Source organism: Anguilla rostrata, chromosome 1 (genome assembly GCF_018555375.3).
Source record: "Anguilla rostrata isolate EN2019 chromosome 1, ASM1855537v3, whole genome shotgun sequence".
NCBI lineage: Eukaryota > Metazoa > Chordata > Actinopteri > Anguilliformes > Anguillidae > Anguilla > Anguilla rostrata.
The window spans coordinates 957,421-977,500 of record NC_057933.1 but is presented as its reverse complement, the minus strand read 5'-3'; the positions used below and the strand labels follow the sequence as shown (position 1 = coordinate 977,500).

Genomic DNA, 20,080 nt, shown 5'->3' with positions numbered 1-20,080 from the left:
CAGGTGGATGGTGTGTGTTGCCTGGGCGATGCGGGTGGATGGTGTGTGTTGCCTTGGCGATGCGGGTGGATGGTGTGTGTTGCCTTGGCGATGCAGGTGGATGGTGTGTGTTGCCTTGGCGATGCGGGTGGATGGTGTGTGTTGCCTTGGCGATGCAGGTGGATGGTGTGTATGTGTGATTATGGGCGTGGTTAGAGAGGCCTCGTTCTCTCTCTTCCAGTCATTGGGTTGTTTGCCATGAAGCCCAAAAAGTGTGAAGTTATAGAACATTAATTTACATTTCCATTACAATCACTTACCAGAGCACCAGAGCTACTCGTGGAAACATCTAGATTTTCTTTACCAGGCTGGACATGTCTGTTTTGTGTTTTTAGTTTCAGGGTTTCTTTGTTTTTGATGGACAGAGAGATGCAGAGCTCTCCGCTCTGGGCTGCCAGGGCTGCCTGTGTGGACCTGTCCGTGCCTCGCCAGGCTGTGCTCGCGGGGTCTGTACTTCGCGAGTGTTTTCCCCTTCGAGAGTGTTTTTTCTTGCTGTTTTTCACTGGTCGGAGTCTGCCACAGTGTGTTCTCGCTTTAGGGCCAAATAACATGCCAATTAGCTTAGATTTTTTGTTTGAGTTTCCCAATAGGTAATTTAATTTTGTTTTTGTTGTGTTGCGGTTTGGTTGATTCTAATTGGATTGATTGGAATGAGGCTGTCCTGAGGCTGGATGGTGTTTGTTTCTCTCTCTCTCTCTCTCTCTCTCTCTCTCTCATTCCCTTCATCTTTATCTCGTTCTCTGTTCTCCTCCCGCCTCTGCAGAGATGGTCTCAGCTGTGAAGTCTGCGTGTCACTTCCTGCCATGTGTTGATGACTTCCTGTCGCAGGCCACTTCCTCATGTCTGGCTGGGGGGGGTGGAGCAGTGCGGTTGCCACTGGCGCATTGTTGCCCCCCCCTCCTCCCCCACATTCGCAAAAGTGAAGTGCGTGGGTGCAGAGAAAGAATGCACTTTCTAAAACGAGCACTTCCTCTTTCTAAATTTAAAACATTTACTTTCACCCCCCCCCCCCACAGCTGTGTCTCTCCTTTTATGCTGACTCCTTCCTCCTTCGCTCTGACTGTTTTATCTGTTCGTGCAGGTGAGTGTGTGTGTGTGTATTCGTGTGTGTGTGTTTAGAGGTGTGGATATTGGTGTGTATATAGTTCTGTGGATAGGGGTGTGTGTATGGTGGTGTGGTCGTGCTAACTGCTAACTCATCCCTGTTGTGGTCATGCTAACTGCTAGCTCATCTGTGGTGTGGTCATGCTAACTGCTAGCTCATCCCTGTTGTGGTCATGCTAACTGCTAACTCATCCATGTTGTGGTCATGCTAACTGCTAACTCATCCATGTTGTGGTCATGCTAACTGCTAACTCATCCGTGCTGTGATCTGCAGGTCTATTTCACACACCTTTTGCTGTCTTGCTTTTCCGAGACATCTCTTCCTCTCTCTTCCCCCTCTCCCTCTCTCCCTTCCTTTTTCCTATCATTCTCTCATTCCCTCTTTCCTCCTGTTTCCTCCTCCATATTTCTGTTCTTCTTGCCTTCTCTGTAGTGTTTTGTTCACTGCAAATATCCATCCCACTGAGAGGTCAGAGGTAAACCCCTGACAGGTTGACGGACTCTGGAGTTTGGTCATTGCTGTCTTGGTTACTGCAGGAGGGATGGGGTGTGGCTCCTTACAGCTGGTGTAAGAGTGCTATGGAGAGTGTTGTCCTTCTCTGGTTTTAAATGTAGGATTATATGTAAAGACCAATGTATATAAAGATATGGCTTGTGTATTCATGTGTGTTTTTAGGGGCCATGTTTGGCTCTGTGGGTGCGAAGTTTAAATTGCGGTTTGGGGCATGTGGGTAGGGGGGAAGGGCGTGGGGGGTGTGGGGTTATTTATGGAATTTATAGTTTGCAGTCAGGAACGTGTTTCTGAATGTGGGGGTGTGTTGTACCTAGAGGTGGTACCATGCACTCTCAAATTAGACAGATTGGAGTTCTAATTTAAGCTAACAGTCCAAAAATAGTCCAGATCTGCACCTTTATTTGAAACCTGAAATCCTCAAACAAATATTTTCTCTTTCGGTTCCAAGTTTTCTTTCCTCCTTGTTGTCTGCTTTGCTTTATGGTGTCTGGTTCTGGTTCTGGTTCTGGTCTGCATGCCTGTCTGTGGGTCTGTGTCTTTCTGTAAATACCTGCAGGGCCAAATCTATCATTTTGGGAACTGATGTTCTGTGTTCAGGAGATATAAATATATTTAAATGAAGTTAATATAGCACATTTTATAAATACATTTGTATTTATGTTATTGCAACACTTAACACCAGGGTAAGCAAGAAGAGCCTGTGATGAAGTGTTGACCTGTACAGAATCTTCAGTGGCTCGATTGTGTGAGTGTGTGTGTGTGTGTGTGTGTGTGTGTGTGTGTGTGTGTGTGTGTGTGTGTGTGTTGTGAGTTGTTGTTTTCTTGCTATGTGTTATCTGTGTATTCATCTTCTCTGTGCAGGTGTGTGTTGTTTTATGATTAGTGTAAATACCGGGGATATCTTTTAAGAATTAAAGAATTAAGTGAAAATATGTAATATTCATAAATTCAGGTAATTTGGTGAGGTAGTAGTTAGCGAAGTAATACCACACGCATATCAGTGTCTCTTTACTCTGGGTTTTCAGTACAGCCGCCATTTTGGCTCTTGGTGTTCATAATAGACCCTAAATATTGTTTCTTCACTTCATTTTATTATTCTTTTTTGACCATGAAGGTCGACTGAAGGTGACACGCCCTCCCCTCGCCCCCCCCCCCGTCATTTTGAAAGTGGCATTATGATTTTGGACCTCCATGTGGCACAGGGGGTGGAACGTCCTGTGGCCACCGGGTTAATCTCCTCACTGAGGGACACATCCTGAGCCCGGAGCGCACACAGCACCCCCCGGGGGGACTTCTGCTGTCCCATCATGCACCTCTGCTGTTTATGTGGTGGTGCTCATTGCCAGAGTCAGGCTGGATAGAGACAGTCTTGTTTCTTTTGTAACAGGCTGCGAATCAGAAATCCTTCAGCGAGTGTTGGGGTTTCTGGCGGTCCTGTTTGGTGTGGAACGTTGGCGGTCCTGTTTGGTGTGGAACGTTGGCGGTCCTGTTTGGTGTGGAACGTTGGCTGTGTGGTGTGTGATATGCCCGTTTCACCCATTCGGCTCCTGGAGAACTGGGAGTGGAAACAGGAAAAGACTGCCATCCTGAAACTGAGAAACAGGAAACCTGCGTGTGTAAAATTAAAAAAAATATTTAAAAAGCAAAGGGAACACTCGTTTTTTTCCCAAATATTTCTGCTGAGGTCTTGACATGTGAAGCATAATGTGAATGCTGTGTGTGAAGAGATTTGTTGTGTGAAGCCTTGTCCTGTGGTGGTGGTGGAGGGGGTGGGGTTTGGGCCAGGGGAACATTATGGACACTAAAGGTGTGTGTGTGTGTGTCTACCTCACTCTGCAGGTGTAACTAAGACTGAATCCACGCCCTTCAGTGCTGCCGCTGAAGAGAGGTGTGCTGTGAAGACTCCCGTTCCAGGTAAGACCTTCACAGACACCTGTGAGAGCACACCTGTGAGTGTATGTGTGTGTGAGTGTGACATGGCCCGTGTGTTTGAGATGTAGCACTGTCCAGTGTGTGTGTGTGTGTGTGTGTGTGTGTGTGTGTGTGTGTGTGAGTGAGTTGTGTGTGTGTGTGTGTGTGTGTGTGTGATATGGCCTGTGTGTTTGAGCTGTAGCACTGTCCAGTGTGTGTTTGTGTGTGTGTGTGCGTGTGTGTTGTGTACATGGCCTTGTTTTTAGCTTGTGAGCACTGTCCAGTTGTGTGTGTGTGAAGTGTGTGAGTGTGTGTGTGTGTGTGTGTGTGTGTGTTGGTAGGGAACATGGCCTGTGTGTTTGAGCTGTAGCTACTGTCCAGTGTGTGTGTGATGTGTCAGTGTGGTGGAGGTGTGTGTGAGTGTGTGTGAGTGTGTGTGTGTGTGTGCTGTGTGTGTGTGTGTGTGTGTGTGACATGGCCCGTGTGTTTGAGCTGTAGCACTGTCCAGTGTGTGTGTGTGTGTGTGTGTGTGTGTGTGTGTGTGTGTGTGTGAGTGAGTCTGTGTGTGCGTGTGTGTGTGTGTGTGTGAGATGGGGCTGGTGTGTTTGCTCTGACTGCCAGTGGCTGCAGTGAGCTGGAGTGAGTAGAATGAAATGCTGGGAGTTCTGGGATGATGATGATGATGGTGATGATGATGATGATGATGAGGGCGATGGTGAGTTTTCCTGTGTTTGCTCCGGGACTAAGGGCAGGTGCTGTAAAGATGGGGAGCCCTGGGCTGGGGGGGTGAAGCTTTCAGAGGGGTTAGTCTTAGCAGGGGGTGCTGGTTGCCAGAAATGACAGAACCCCCCAGTTCTCCTTCATGCCAGTAGGTTGCCCCATGTCCCCCCCCCCCACCCCAGTCTGAATCACTGATGCATGTTGGGGAAACGCGTTCCCATGCCGGGTCTGTGGACAGCAGCCGCCGCACAGGCCTCTGGGAACCGAATGCTTCTGCTGACGAGCCGACTCTGCCGAGCTCTTCCACATGTCCGCTGTTCTTCTGTAGTTTTTTTTTTTTACACAGACATGCGTTTTCGGGGTGGGGTGGAGGGGCGGGGGGGGGGGGCCTTTGGCCTGAAGAAATTCCGCCAAACACAATAAATAAACAGAAAGGAGAGTGTAGGGAGCAGCCTGGCTCTGGGCATGCTCAAAAGAGCTTCTGTTCCCCGGCCCTCTCCAGCCTGCTACACCCCAAACAAAAGACAAAGGGGGGGGAGAGAAATCCCCACACAAGGGGGCACAGTGTCGGGCGCGGGGGGGGCGGTGTCCGGCTTGCTCCAGGCTTCACCGCCCCCCTGCCCCCCCCCACGCCGGCGCTGGGCTCTGCTGATTACAAAGATCACATTGAGCTGCGCACAATACGGACACTGCTGCTGCAGCTAGCCAACACAATGAGGCCTGAAGGTTATCAGCCACAGCACAGCCATTCACAGCCTGCTGACCGGCGGGGCGGGGGGCTGGGGGGGAGGGAGGCGGGGGCTGGGGGGGAGGGAGCAGGCATGGGAGGCTGGGGAGGCGGGGGCTGGGGGGGGAGCAGGGCATGGGGAGGCTGGGGGAGGCGGGGGGCTGGGGGAGCAGGGCATGGGGAGGCTGGGGGAGGCGGGGGGCTGGGGGGGGGGAGCAGGGCATGGGGAGGCTGGGGGAGGCGGGGGCTGGGGAGCAGGGCGGGGAGGCTGGGGAGGCGGGGGGTGGGGGGTGAGGGGAGCAGGGCATGGGGAGGCTGGGGAGGCGGGGGTGGGGGGGTGAGGGGAGCAGGGCATGGGGAGGCTGGGGAGGCGGGGGCTGGGGGGGAGAGGGCATGGGAGGCTGGGGAGGCGGGGGCTGGGGGAGCAGGGCATGGGAGGCTGGGAGGCGGGGGTGGGGGGAGGGAGCAGGGCATGGGAGGCTGGGGAGGCGGGGGGTGGGGGGTGAGGGGAGCAGGGCATGGGGAGGCTGGGGGTAGGGGAGCAGGGCATGGGAGGCTGGGGGTGAGGGAGCAGGCATGGGAGGCTGGGGGAGGCGGGGGGCTGGGGGGGTGAGGGGAGAAGGAGAGAGAGAGACAGAAAAAGGGTTAAATGACTGGGTGTTAGAGGGGAAAAATAAGAAATGGAAGGAATGTGGATAAAGAAAAGATGAAAATGGAACGGAAGGATGTCAGACGAGGGGGGAAAGAGTGAGAACGTGGCGGAGGAGATCAAAGGCCGGAAAAAGTAGAAATATGAGAAATGGAGGTTTCTGTTAAAGAGCAGCGCTGCTTTCTCACTGGGCAGAGGCTCAAAGCCGAGCAGATACATGAATGGGCTGACTGACAAAGGATGGATTTAGGGTGATGTCACCATGGTAACGGCATTAAGCAGCCGCTATCACGGTCGCTGGTCCCTCTGTCATGGAGCTGAGTAGCTGCTGCAGGGTCTGGGGGCTCCCTCCCTCCCTCCCTCCCTCCCTCTTCCTCTCTCTCCCTCTCTCTCCCTCTCCCTCTCTCTGTCCCTCTCCCTCTCCCTCCCTCCCTCCCTCCCTCCCTCTTCCTCTCTCTCCCTCCCTCCCTCCCTCTCCCTCTGTCTCGCTCTCTCTCCCTCTCCCTCTCCCTCCCTCTCCCTCCTCCTCTCTCCTCTCTTCCCTTCTCCCTCCCTCTCTCCCTCTCTCTCTCTCCCTCTGTCTCCCTCTCTCTCTCTCCCTCTCCCTCCCTCTCTCCCTCTCTCTCCTCTCCCTCTCCTCCCTCTCTCCTCTCCTCCCTCTCCCCTCCTCTCTCTCTCTCCCTCTCCCTCCCTCTCTCTCTCCCTCTCCCTCTCTCTCTCTCTCTCTCAGCTCTCAGTATGTACTCAGGTTGTGGGTTAGGGTTAGGGTTAGGGTTAGGGTTAGGGTTAGGGTTAGGGTTAGGGTACTCAGGTTGTTGGTCTGTCAGCACATGTTTGATTTGTGACCTTTGACCCTGTGAGGAATGAGACATTCCCGGGAATCCCCGCTGCCTCAAACCGCCAGGCCACGCCCGCCAACAAGAAGCAACCTAGAGACTATGCACACACACTCACACACTAACACACACACACACACTCACACACTAACACACATACACTCACACACTAACACACATACACACACATACACATACACTCACACACTAACACACACACACACACTCACACACTAACACACACACACTCACACACTAACACACATACACACACACTAACACACACATACACACACACTCACACACTAACACACACACACATACACACACACTAACACACATACACACACATACACACACACACACATTAACACACTAACACACATACACACACACACACACACACACTCAAACACACACACACAAACACACACACACACACATACACACACTCAAACACACACACACTCGCCCATGTACACAGACACACCCCTCAGCTGTTCAACCACAGCCCTAACCTCTAGCAACTTCCCATGATGTCATTGCCCAAATATGGGGCTGGTCCATGATGTCATTGCCCAAATATAGAGCTCATTTTCAATATCACTCCAACTCAGAGCAAGAGAGAGAGAGAGTCATCTAGCTGCAGGTACCCACGCGCACACACACACACACACATAGGCACACGCACACACACCCACACTCACACACACACACACACACACTCTCTCACACACACACACACACATGCACACACATGCTCACATACACACACATACGTACACACACTGACACACACACTCGCACGTGCGCACACACAGACGCACACACACACACGCACACGGAAATCACCAGGGAAAAGCACATTCTCTGTCTCCTTGTCTCTGTCTCTCTGCCTCTCTTTTTTTTCTCTGGGTGGGGCTGTTTTTTGCGGGGCGGGGGGCAGGACATAGCTGATGTGTGTGTGTGTGTGTGTGTGTGTGTGGATACAGTGTGTGATTATGAATAATTGATCATTTTTATGGAATGAACACTGGGTTTCTATTTCAGATGGTTGTTAATTCAAATGTATTGTTTTATATATTTGTAACCTACCACTGATTTACCTTCATTATAGTTTGAAAAATGAGGGAATTGTAATGAGACTTATTATTTTTAAAATCCCACAACTAATTCAGAGGATGAATTCTGCTCCAGTGAAAAGCACTGAGAAGAAACAGTACCTGGTAAATAAAGAGGTGGAGGGGTTGAGAGATAGAAGTGTGGAGAGAAAGAGAGAGGGAGACAGAGACCAAGAGAGAGAGATAGAGAGGTACAGAGAGAGAGAGACGGAGAGAGAGATAGAGAGAGACGGAGGTGTAGACGGGTTTCAGTGTTGACCCTAAAGCTTCGCGTCTCGCGCTGAGGTTCAGACACTGCTGAGCGCTGGTGGTCTTCAGCCCCGCCCACAGGAGACAAGCGTGTCAGGCTGTAGCCCCGCCCACAGGAGACAAGCGTGTCAGGCTTTAGCCCCGCCCACAGGAGACAAGCGTGTCACACTTTAGCCCCGCCCACAGGAGACAAGCGTGTCACACTTTAGCCCCGCCCACAGGAGACAAGCGTGTCACACTTTAGCCCCGCCCACAGGAGACAAGCGTGTCACACTTTAGCCCCGCCCACAGGAGACAAGCGTGTCACACTTTAGCCCCGCCCACAGGAGACAAGCGTGTCACACTTTAGCCCCGCCCACAGGAGACAAGCGTGTCAGGGTGAGAGTGTGTGTCAGTGCGATTCTGTTTCTCTCCTCCTTTTCTCGAAACAGTTAAACCCCGAGCTCAGACCCTGAGGGAGCCGGGGGAGAATGTGGGGGGGGGGGGTGATAAAGGTGATTTGGAAGCGCTGGCAGGGTGACTCAGAGTACAGTGTGACACAGCTGTCTGTGGGAGCTGAGTGGGCTGAGGAGGGTTGGGGTGTGGGAGGGTTGGGGTGTGGGGGGGGCAGGGCTGGCTGATTCAGAGAAGCGAGCGGATTCAGAATGAATGAATGAATGAATGAATCCGCTCGCTTCTCTGAATCAGCCAGCCCTGCCCCCCCCCCCACACCCCAACCCTCCTCAGCCCACTCAGCTCCCACAGACAGCTGTTCTACCACACACACACATACACACACACAACACATACACACACACACACACACAGACACCACACACACCCACATCACCACACACTCACACCACACACACACACACAACCACACACGCAACACACCACACACACAAACCACATACACACGCCCCCTCACTCAACAACACCACACACCATCACAGCACACACACACCATCACAACACACACACACGCACACACACCACACACACACACACACACACACACACACTCACACACACACACACACACACACACCACCACACGACACCACACACACACACACACACACACACACACACACCCCACACACACACACACACACACACTCACACTCACCACACACACACTCACACACACCTACACACACTCACACACACCACACACACACACACCACGCACACTCACACACACACACAGATGGAGAGGGGGCAGTCCTGTCGAAGCGAGCAGCCAGTGCTCCTGGTGGGTGCTAACTTTAGTGTGGTGTCTGTCGGAGCATGGAGAGAGGCTGCCATGTTCTCACCCAAAGTTCCATTGAATCCCGTTCCTTCGCTCGCTCTGTACGGGGGGGTGTGGGCTCGCAGCTCTTCTCAGGGGACGGGGGCGGGGGGGCGGGGGGTGAGGGGGTAGGCTTGGTCCCCCCCTCCCATGCTCCCCGTTAAAACCAGCCATTTTCTTCAAACCACGCTGGGGAATTTAATGCCTGCTTTTTTCTCCTTAGACTTGGCGTTTCCCTGAATTACATGTTGTTACTGGAAGGTTCTGAGCTTCTCTGACTAATTGTACCTCGGAGAGATCCTGGGGGTTGCCAGACACGCGGGGTGGGGGTGGGGGGGCAGGGGGGGTTCCATTACTCAGCTTTCAGAGCTGAGTTTCGGATTCCATTACAGTGTCTGGGGAGATCTTCAAACGGGACGTCCCACATTTCACAGTTTGGCTCTCTGACGTTCTGCTGTGGTTGCCTGGAAACTGAGCTGTGATTGACACCGGTGCCCGAGAGATCGGCTGGAGACCTCACGGTTTCTCGGGAATAAAACCTTCGGTAAAGACCCTTTATCACTCACCTGTCTCCAGGTGATGTGTGGAATTGGCAGCAGGCTGTGGCACTGTGTCCAGTATCGATTGTACTGGGATCTGCCTGAGATTTAGCAGAATTAACTTCTTAACGCAGCTCGTTTGTTCAGCCATAATTAGCAGTTGGATGTTTTGGACGAGCGCACGTCCCTGTTCTGACCCTCCACACGTTCCTGTTCTGACCCTCCACACGTCCCTGTTCTGACCCTCCTTAGCCACACTGTGCCTGTGATTTCGATGCTCTGTGTTCTGTTGGGGCACACGTCCCTGTTCTGACCCTCCTTAGCCACACTGTGCCTGTGATTTCGATGCTCTGTGTTCTGTTGGCGTAGCGCTTTAAAGGTAAAGAGGATTCTGCTTTTTTACACAGTGGGCTCTCCGTAAAAGTTGTTGGACAGTGACTGTACTCAAGGTTTCTAAGTTGGCTAGGACAGACTGATTATGTCGCATATACTTAATTGGGTAAAACCTGTACACAATTTTATTAAGCAAATCCAACAATTTTATTTATTTAGTAAATCCAACTATTGCAGCTGTGGCCAGGGGTTCGATTCCCCACCTCGGCTCAGTCTGTTCTGTGATCCTGTGTCTGTGTGTGTCTGTGTGTGTCTGTGTGTGTGTGTGTGACTCTCAGCGTTCATGGACAGCTGTGATTGTTTGCATTATTGACCCATTATTGTTGCAGTATTAGCTCAGTAAACACTAAGTGATTATCTAATAGCATAATTATGCTTGCTGTATTTGAAGAGAGGGCAAAATAAAAGAAATTAAGCAGCCCTTTTGTCTAGTTGGGGTACTTTATTATTATTATTAGTAGTAGCAGTAGTAGTAGTAGTAATAGTGTTTTAGTAATACTAGTTATAACTTATATAGTATCTGCAGCCATTCTGTTTCAGCAGATATGCGCCTATGTTTGTTTTCTGTGTGTTGGGTGTATTTAGCGAGATGGAGCCACGGTGACTAATATATGGGTTGCCAGATATTATGTGTCCACTGTGACTCCTCTGTGATGGGCTTGTCTCATGGTTGTTGATGAAAACCCAGAATGAGTTTCTGAATGGCGGTTTGTGTGGAGTCAGTGTCCTGGAGCGTGACATGGGAGACGCTCACTTCATCACCAGAGATGAGCGCTCATTCTACCTACATTATTTGAACATACACACGAGAGTCTCCCACACATGTATGTGTACTGCAGTGTGATATATGAGTGTGTCTGTGTGTGTATATGAAATGTACTGGCGCAGTGTAGAGTGTGTATGTGTGTGTATATGAAATGTACTGGCGCAGTGTAGAGTGTGTATGTGTGTGTATATGAAATGTACTGGCGCAGTGTAGAGTGTGTATGTGTGTGTATATGAAATGTACTGGCGCAGTGTAGAGTGTGTCTGTGAGATGTGCTGCATTAAGGGGGGGGTTTGGCTGAATGTGGTATTTTTTGGGGGGGGGGGTGCCCCACCAGTCTCTTCCTCACCAGCGTGCGCCTGCTCAGAGGGGAGGATTCTGGGGGATAAATTTAGACCTCCAGCTCTCCCTCCATCTGCTGTTGCTCGGTTTAGGCCGGTTTCCATAGGAACCGTCTCCGAGCGCCTGCGAGAGGGGAGGGGGGGTGGGGTGGGGGGGGAGAGAAGCGGCGGATTTTTAGAGCTGTTTAAAGATAAGCGTTTTCTGCCCTACGGCCAGGAGGAAATAATACCCCCCTCCCCCCACCATGGCCCCCCCCAGAGAAGGGGCCCGGTCCCCACAGGTCAAAGGTCAAACAGCACCCGGAAGCCCAGCGGTTCACCTGACTCCCAGGTGTAGGTGTGGTCCGTGTCTCAGAGGTGTGTGACCCTGAACCCTGAACCCTGAACCCTGTGGGGTCTACAGCATTATAACAGCATTATAACAGCACTGGGGTTATTCTCTCCACTGTGCTCCTCTGCCCTCTAAACAAGCGTTTTCACAGTGTTTCCGTTACGTTGTGCTAACGTTACTATGCAACCTTCACAGCCACAATAGTGCCGCACGTCTGCATGGTTCTGGAAGCCAGTTCCTGGGCTCTGCGGTGCTGTGGAGGACATTTCAGAAACACCGCGAGCCTGTTTCTGCGGCCGTGGGGAGAACAGTTTGTTTCTTCCCCGTTGTGCTGAAGTCCTGTCTCTGCATGCCAGGCCAGTTCGGTCTGGAAGCTTCCAGAGACAGTCCCAGTCAGACGCTGGTTGGCTGGGTATTTATATCGCTGCGCGAGGCGCAGTGAGTGAGGCGCAGTGAGCGAGCTGTGAGCGAGCTGTGAGCGGGGTGGCGTGTGGGCTGGCTCGTCCTCTCCGCTCCTCTCTCTCCCGGCTGTGAGCGGGGCTGGCTCGTCCTCTCCGCTCCTCTCTCTCCCGGCTGTGAGCGGGGCTGGCTCGTCCTCTCCGCTCCTCTCTCTCCCGGCTGTGAGCGGGGCTGGCTCGTCCTCTCCGCTCCTCTCTCTCCCGGCTGTGAGCGGGGCTGGCTCGTCCTCTCCGCTCCTCTCTCTCCCGGCTGTGAGCGGGGCTGGCTCGTCCTCTCCGCTCCTCTCTCTCCCGGCTGTGAGCCGCGCCAAACGTCCAGCGACGCGTCGGGAGGTTCTGTTTCAGCTGCGAAGGCGCTAGCGCGGTCTGACACAGGCCCTGCGCTCCCTGCGCACGACTCAGAGCGTAACTGCGCTTGTGTCCCTGCGCACGACTCAGAGCGTAGCTGCGCTTGTGTGCCTGTGCACGACTCAGAGCGTAGCTGCGCTTGTGTCCCTGTGCACGACTCAGAGCGTAGCTGCGCTTGTGTCCCTGTGCACGACTCAGAGCGTAGCTGCGCTTGTGTCCCTGTGCACGACTCAGAGCGTAACTGCGCTTGTGTCCCTGTGCACGACTCAGAGCGTAGCTGCGCTTGTGTGCCTGTGCACGACTCAGAGCGTAACTGCGCTTGTGTGCCTGTGCACGACTCCGAGCGTAACTGCGCTTGTGTCCCTGTGCACGACTCAGAGCGTAGCTGCGCTTGTGTCCCTGTGCACGACTCAGAGCGTAACTGCGCTTGTGTGCCTGTGCACGACTCAGAGCGTAACTGCGCTTGTGTGCCTGTGCACGACTCAGAGCGTAGCTGCGCTTGTGTGCCTGTGCACGACGCTTGTGAGGTGTGATGTGCCTTTCTCCAGAATGTTCTTGCGAAGTCCGTGCTTCCTGCTTGCACGGTTGCAGTAGATAAAGTGCATGACAGTCGCTGAAAGTTCGGCATACTTCCAGGAAGACGCACATATGAAGTATTTCTGTGATGTTTATTGAAGTTTTGTGAAACCTTTTTTTTTTTTTTAAATGCTGTGGATATGAATTTGTTATGGCCTGGGTTTTCAGTGGGAGGTGGGGGCTCCTTGAAGGTTGGGGGGTCCTGGCCTTGATATGCAATGACTATATGTAGATTTTGGGGGAATAATTCCAAAATATAAAACTTAAAAAAATAAAATAAAAAGACCCTTTTTTATCTGATGATGGGGGGCCCCTGGATGCCTCTGAGCCTGGGTGGGGGCCCCTGGATCATATGAGGGGGAACCCCTGTGTTTGGGGACTCAGAGGCACATGGCAGAGACTGGGGGGGTTTATTGTGTAGTTATACTATGAGAGAAATTTAGGGGGGGGGTGGGGGTTAAGTTAAGTGAGAGACAGAGAGAGAGATAGAGAGAGGGACAGTGAGTTTTTATTGAGAACATTAAAAAAATAATAGAGCATAGTATAATTTAGTGATAGTATGGTATAGTAATAGTATTTAGTAGTTCATTTAATAGTTAATAAATGTTATTTTACTGTCATTTATGTTGTTATCACTACGCTTTGACAATATGTATTTGGAATATGTCATGGCAATTAAGCATTGGAATTTTAATTCGAATTTGAGAGAGGGAGAGAGAGTGAGTGAGAGAGATACAGAGAGAGGGAGAGAGAGAGCGAGGGAGGGGGGGGAGAGAGTGGCAGAGTGAGGGAGGGGGTTGAGAGAGAGAGGGAGAGAGAGGAGGAGGGTGAGAGAGAGAGAGAGAGAGAGCGAGGGAGGGAGGGAGGGAGGGGTGAGAGAGTGGCAGAGTGAGGGAGGGGGGTTGAGAGAGAGAGGGAGAGAGAGGAGGAGGGGTGAGAGAGAGAGAGCGAGGGAGGGAAGGAGGGGTGAGAGTGTTTTCCCCAGATGTTGTCGGTGGCTGTTGGCTGCAGGGTGTGTTTCTGCTGACTCTGCGCCCCCCCCCCCCCCCCCCCCCCCCCCCAAGGGAAGCTGCTCGCTCCTCATGCTGGTGCCAGGCAGAGCATGTTGGGGGGCCGAGTGGGGGGGGGTGACTGGGACCGGCGGCTCCACTGGTGCATTCCCGCCAAATGCACTGTCACTCACACCCCCCCCCCCCTCCTTCTCCAAAAATGCCTCTGTTCTGACTCCACAATCCATCCTCAGGGGGATCTGGAACCCCCCCTCACAATTTCACTTACAGCTGTCTCTGCAGGGAATGCCTCTGTGTGTGTGTGTGTGTGTGTGTGCGTGTGTGTGTCTGCGCGTGTGTCTGTGTGTGCGTGTGTGCGTGTGTGTCTGCGTGCGTGTGTCTGTGTGCATGTGTGTGTGTCTGTGTGTGTCTGCGCATGTGTGTGCGTGTGTGTAAGGTATCGTGTGCATTTAAAGCCAAAAATTGTTGCTGTACTCTAAGACTAACACTGATATTCACATTGATCATTAAGCCCTTCATCCCCTGCTGTAAAGACTGCTGATCATTAACCCCTTCACCCCCTGCTCTAAAGCCTGCTGATCATTAACCCCTTCATCCCCTGCTCTAAAGCCTGCTGATCATTAACCCCTTCATCCCCTGCTCTAAAGACTGCTGATCATTAACCCCTTCATCCCCTGCTCTAAAGCCTGCTGATCATTAACCCCTTCAACCACTTGCTGTAAAGACTGCTGATCATTAACCCCTTCACCCCTGCTCTAAAGCCTGCTGATCATTAACCCCTTCATCCCCTGCTCTAAAGCCTGCTGATCATTAACCCCTTCATCCCCTGCTCTAAAGCCTGCTGATCATTAACCCCTTCATCCCCTGCTCTAAAGCCTGCTGATCATTAACCCCTTCATCCCCTGCTCTAAAGCCTGCTGATCATTAACCTCTTCATCCCCTGCTCTAAAGACTGCTGATCATTAACCCCTTCAACCACTTGCTGTAAAGACTGCTGATCATTAACCCCTTCAACCACTTGCTGTAAAGACTGCTGATCATTAACCCCTTCATCCCCTGCTCTAAAGACTGCTGATCATTAACCCCTTCACCCCCTGCTCTAAAGCCTGCTGATCATTAACCCCTTCAACCACTTGCTGTAAAGACTGCTGATCATTAACCCCTTCATCCCCTGCTCTACAGACTGCTGATCATTAACCCCTTCATCCCCTGCTCTACAGACTGCTGATCATTAACATTATCCCCTGCTGTAAAGACTGGGGCAACTGGGCCTATGTTGATGTCAGTTGCAGCAGTTAGACCTTGGCGAGCGCTAATTACAGCAGATGTTCACGTGTAAAATCAGCTGCATGAACGTGTGAATGTAACAGTTCAGACACAAATTGCTGTGTTATCATTGTCATGTTATAAAGCATGTTTGAGAAAAGGAACTCTTATGCTGCTGCATTCTTTAAAATGTTTTCAGAATAATTTAATAGCCTTCTGAAGGTCTCATTTTTCACAATCAGTACAGAACACTGAAAAGACTAAAGGATCTGTCTCAGCAGTGCAGTTGTTGACTCTATGCTTTCCACAGTGTGAGTAATTAAAATCCCCCTCATAGTCTGCAGACCTGTTCATTAAACAGCCTCACTCTGCCTTGAACAGATGTTGGGAAAAGTAACAAACCCCACACAGAAGTGCGTGCGCTGGAACAGCCCGGGATGTTGGGGCGATCATCTGCGAACATTTACTGTGAAAATTAATAATAAAGCCCCTGGGGTTGTCATGGCAACTCTACAGAGGGACATATGGGACAGGCAGGAAGCCGGGCTCGTTAAAAAGCTCGTCAGCGCTGGCACACTGCCACGCCCTGCTGAGTGCCCCAGGTGAGGGGGGGGGGGGGGCAAGGAGAGAATTCCTTTATTCAGTGTCTAACAGCAGGTTTTATTGAACAGGACATATGTATGTGTCTTAGTGGCAGGTACCGTGTGTTTGAGACAGCTGTGTTAGGAGCAGGTGTGTTAGGAGCAAGTGCAGTGTTAGTCAGGTGTGTTAGGAGCAGGTGCAGTGTTAGTTAGGTGTGTTAGGAGCAGGTGCAGTGTTAGTCAGGTGTGTTAGGAGCAGGTGCAGTGTTAGTCAGGTGTGTTAGGAGCAGGTGCAGTGTTAGTTAGGTGTGTTAGGAGCAGGTGCAGTGTTAGTCAGGTGTGTTAGGAGCAGGTGCAGTGTTAGTTAGGTGTGTTAGGAGCAGGTGCAGTGTTAGTCAGGTGTGTTAGGAGCAGGTGCGGTGTTAGTCAGGTGTGTTAGGAGCAGGTGCGGTGTTAGGAGGAGGTGTGTTAGGGGCAGGTGTGTTAGGAGCAGGTTTACCTGCTGGGCAGTGCTCACACAGAACCTTCAAATACCACCTAGTGCTGAAAATCAGTCCTTAAAGACCTCAGCAGGATCGACCCCCCCCCCCCCCCCCCCCCCCCCCGAAAACTGCAGCAGTTTGTTATGCTTGTTTCCTGGTTGAAGATTAACTCTCCTCTTTTTTGGCAAAGAAGCGGAGATTTGTTTTATCGAACGGAATAGACTGTAAACTGTGATATCAGTCAAAAGCGGTTTGTGTTTCACAACCCGTTTCTAACCCAGACAGATCCTCATCACTCTGGGAGAGAGAAAGGGAGAGAAAGAGAGAGAGAGAAAGAGAGAGAAAGGGAGAGACAGAGGGAGAAAGCGAGAGACAGAGAGGTCGAGTGAGGACAGCGGCAGCTCTCAGGGAGTGGGATAAGATGGTGTGCTGCTGTTTGGGAACATGTACACCCGGTACCTGTGTGCTTTCATTAGGTCATGTGACCTGCAGCTGAATGGCGGGTTGTCACGGTTACAGGAGCCGGTGCTGGTGGAAGATTGGGCTGAATGAATGGGGGTCTCGTGGGGTAACGGCCCCTCAGCCTTTAACAGACATCAGGCGGCCGACCTTCGACCCCCACACGGAGCAGAATGCTGGAGACAGTTTGACATGCCACATGTTAGTCATTCATTATTTAGATCTGCTAAATGTGCTGGTGATGGTTGAGGTGATGAAGGTGGTGATGATGGTTTTGGTGAATGTGATGATGGTGATAATGGTAGCGATGATGATGATGTTGTGGTGATGAAGGTGGTGATGATGGTTTTGGTGAATGTGATGATGGTGATAATGGTAGCGATGATGATGATGTGGTGATGGTGATGAAGGTGGCGGTGATGATGATGATGATGGTTGTGGTGATAAAGCAGTGCCCTCATATGCGCTGCGTATGGGGCTGACTGTCACAGGCTTGTCTGGTGTCTCTTCAGTAGAACGTCCAGTGAAAAGCCTGTTAGCCCGGGTTCAGTGTAGACGGGCTCTACTGGCATCCATCACACACGCAGTACAGAACCAGGACCTGCGGCAGCAGGCGACCGCTGAGACTGTTCTGAGCCTCTTTTTCTGTTTCAGTGAAGTGGAGGAACGTTCAAAATATATATTTCTGTTGGTATTAAAATCGAACGTTTGATTAAAGCAACAGCGTAAGATCCTGAAACAAGTGCACCTGTGAACTTCTGAGGGTCTAAGTATGTGTGTGTGTGTGTGTGTGTGTGTGTGTGTTTGTGTGTGTGTGTGCGCGTGTGTGCGTGTTTGCGTGTTTGTGTGTGTGTGTGTGTGTGCGTGGGTTTGTGCGTGTTAGTGAACTGTACCATTGTATGTAGAAAAGGTACCTTTCTTCAGAAAGGTTGGAGTTGTGTGCTGTGGTCAGTGCGACCGTAGTACAGAGAGGCTGATGTAATGGGCTGATTTGTGTGTTTCCTGTGTGTCCACAGAGCCTGACCACTGAGGACCAGAGACGGGCGTGAGGAAGGGGCGGAGAATCTCCCCAGCCAATCAGCCAGCAGGGGGCAGTCTGTGGCCCTCTGAGCGACAGCCAGGATGGGAGGGGCCAATGCTGGGCCACATTTAATAATCTGTCCCACCCCAATGGTGTTTTGACCCGAACCATTAAAAAATAAAATTGAAATTAATTTAAAAATCGCACCTGTGAGAGAACAGACTCTGATCCTGGAACTAAACCTCAGCGGCTTCTCACATCCCTCCCCCCCCCCCCCCCTCCTGATGACGTCATTTTGGGGGGGAGTGGCTAAGTGGCTGACCTGGGCAGAAGTGCTCCCATGAGGAAGCCGCCTCCCCCCCCCTCTATGGAGGCCCAGTGCAGCCAATCGGCTGGAGGGGAGGGGTCGGGCAGGCAGGACCCGCCTCCAGCGCAGCCCTCGGGCCCAGCCCCGGAGGCCCCGCCCCCTTCCCGCCCCCCCCACGGCCGTCAGCACCCCCACCGCCATCCCAAACGGCTCCTGCAGCCGGCTTCGTCCGCCGCGGGGGCGGAGCCTGGGGCGGGGTGGCAGCAGATGGACACGCCAGGACCCTCGGGGGGGGCCCCTCCCTCCTCCTCCCCTGCCCCACCCCCATCGCGCCGCCGCTCGCCCCTCCCCCGACCTGGCCAGGAGCCCCAGGAGGGCGGGGCCGGGCCCCCGGGCGGCCCCTCGCGGCGGGAACGCAAGCCCCCGAAACCGGGGAAGTACGTGTGCTCGTACTGCGGGCGCCCCTGCGCCAAGCCCAGCGTCCTGCAGAAGCACATCCGGTCCCACACGGGGGAGCGCCCGTACCCCTGCACCCCCTGCGGCTTCTCCTTCAAAACCAAGAGCAACCTGTACAAGCACCGCAAGTCGCACGCCCACCGCATCAAGGCCGGCCTGGCCTGCGCCCGCTCCGAGGAGCCCGAGGAGCCCACCGAGGGCGAGAGCACCGACTCCGAGGAGGAGACGGGCCAGCACGCGCCTCCCCCCACCTCCTGCGCCTCCTCCTCCGCCCTGGAGAAGCAGAGGAGCAGAGGGGGCGGGGCCGAGCCGGCGGCGGGGGCGGAGGATTCGCACGCGGTGAAGCAGCGGCTGGCCATGCGGCTGAGCGAGAGGAAGCGGCTCCCCGCCGTCTCCCCCGACGACGCCCCCTCCCCCTCCTCCTCGCTGGGGCCCGGCAGCAGCAAGGGCAGCACCGAGTCCGGCTACTTCTCCCGCTCCGGCAGCGCCGAGCTGTCCCAGGTCAGCCCGCCCAACGCCAGCGCCAAGACCTACGCCGAGATCATCCTGGGGAAGTACGGTCGCCTGGGGCAACAGCAGCGGCCGCCCCGCCCTGCCGCCGGCTCCGCGCTGGGCGACGGCGTGCCCTTCTGCGTGCCGAAGACGCAGGTGATCGAGCACATCACCAAGCTCATCACCATCAACGAGGCGGTGGTGGACACCAGCGAGATCGACAGCGTGAAGCCCCGCCGCTCGTCCCTGTCCCGCCGCTGCAGCGGCGAGGCCGCCAAGTTCCCCGCGCTCAAGGACCCCTACGCCTGCTTCCCGCCCCGGAAGGGCGACCCGCCGGGTCCCAGCGCCGCCAGCGGCGCCCCCTTCAGCCTGGGAGGCTACCCCAAGCCGGACCCCGTGGCGCCCCTCCTGCGGAGCCAGTCCATGCCTTCCTCGGCCGGGCCCTCCTCCTCTTCCTCGTCCCGCAGGAACATGCGGCTCAGCCAGTCGTTCGACGAGCAGCAGGCCGCGGCGGCCGAGCAGCGGACGGGGCCTCACCAGCGCATGCTGAGGCGCCAACCCGCCATCGAGGTCCCGCTGGGGGCGGAGTTCATCCCTGAGGAGGCTGGCCCCTCCTCCTTCTCCTCGTCCTGCTCTGCCACAGCGCCCCCTGATGGCCGGACCCCGCCAGCGCAGGCGCACCGGCGAGGCCCGCGGACTCACGAGTGCGAGGCTTGCGGCGCTCGCTACAAGAAGCGCGAGAGCTACGAGACGCACCGCCGCTGCTTCTGCACCGGCCGCCCCCCCCAGGACCCCGGCCGCCCCCCCCAGGACCCCGCCCGGCCCCCCCAGGACCCCTCCGCCCCCCCCGGGACGGGCCAGGCTGCTGGGACGCACCGCGAGGACCGGCCGCAGATGATGCACTATAAGTTCCGCGCCATGGCGATGGCCGTGCGCAAGCGGCGGAAAGAGGAAAGTCTGGAGGAGGACCCCCCCAGCCCGGGACCTGCCGCTGTCACCTTCCCCCCCAGCCCGGGACCTGCCGCTGTCACCTTCCCCCCCAGCCCGGGACCTGCCGCTGTCACCTTCCCCCCCAGCCCGGACCTGCCCTGTCACTTCCCCAGCCCGGGAC

At 53.9% G+C, this 20,080-nt stretch overlaps 1 protein-coding gene across 3 annotated transcripts in view; it reads left to right on the top strand.

The window, feature by feature from the left end:
- Positions 1–20,080, top strand: part of LOC135254765 (transcription factor HIVEP3) — a 61,735-nt gene that overhangs the window by 24,878 nt on the left and 16,777 nt on the right. For 2 of the 3 annotated variants that reach the window (XM_064335276.1, XM_064335444.1), the window contains exons 2-3: positions 3,497–3,571; positions 17,710–20,028. In XM_064335276.1, coding sequence (XP_064191346.1) covers positions 18,055–20,028 — 1,974 coding nt within the window. In that variant the 5' untranslated portion in view covers positions 3,497–3,571; positions 17,710–18,054. Of the gene's footprint in view, positions 1–3,496; positions 3,572–15,413; positions 15,483–17,709; positions 20,029–20,080 lie in introns of all 3 variants that reach the window. The other variant, XM_064335358.1, reaches the window with a different exon arrangement.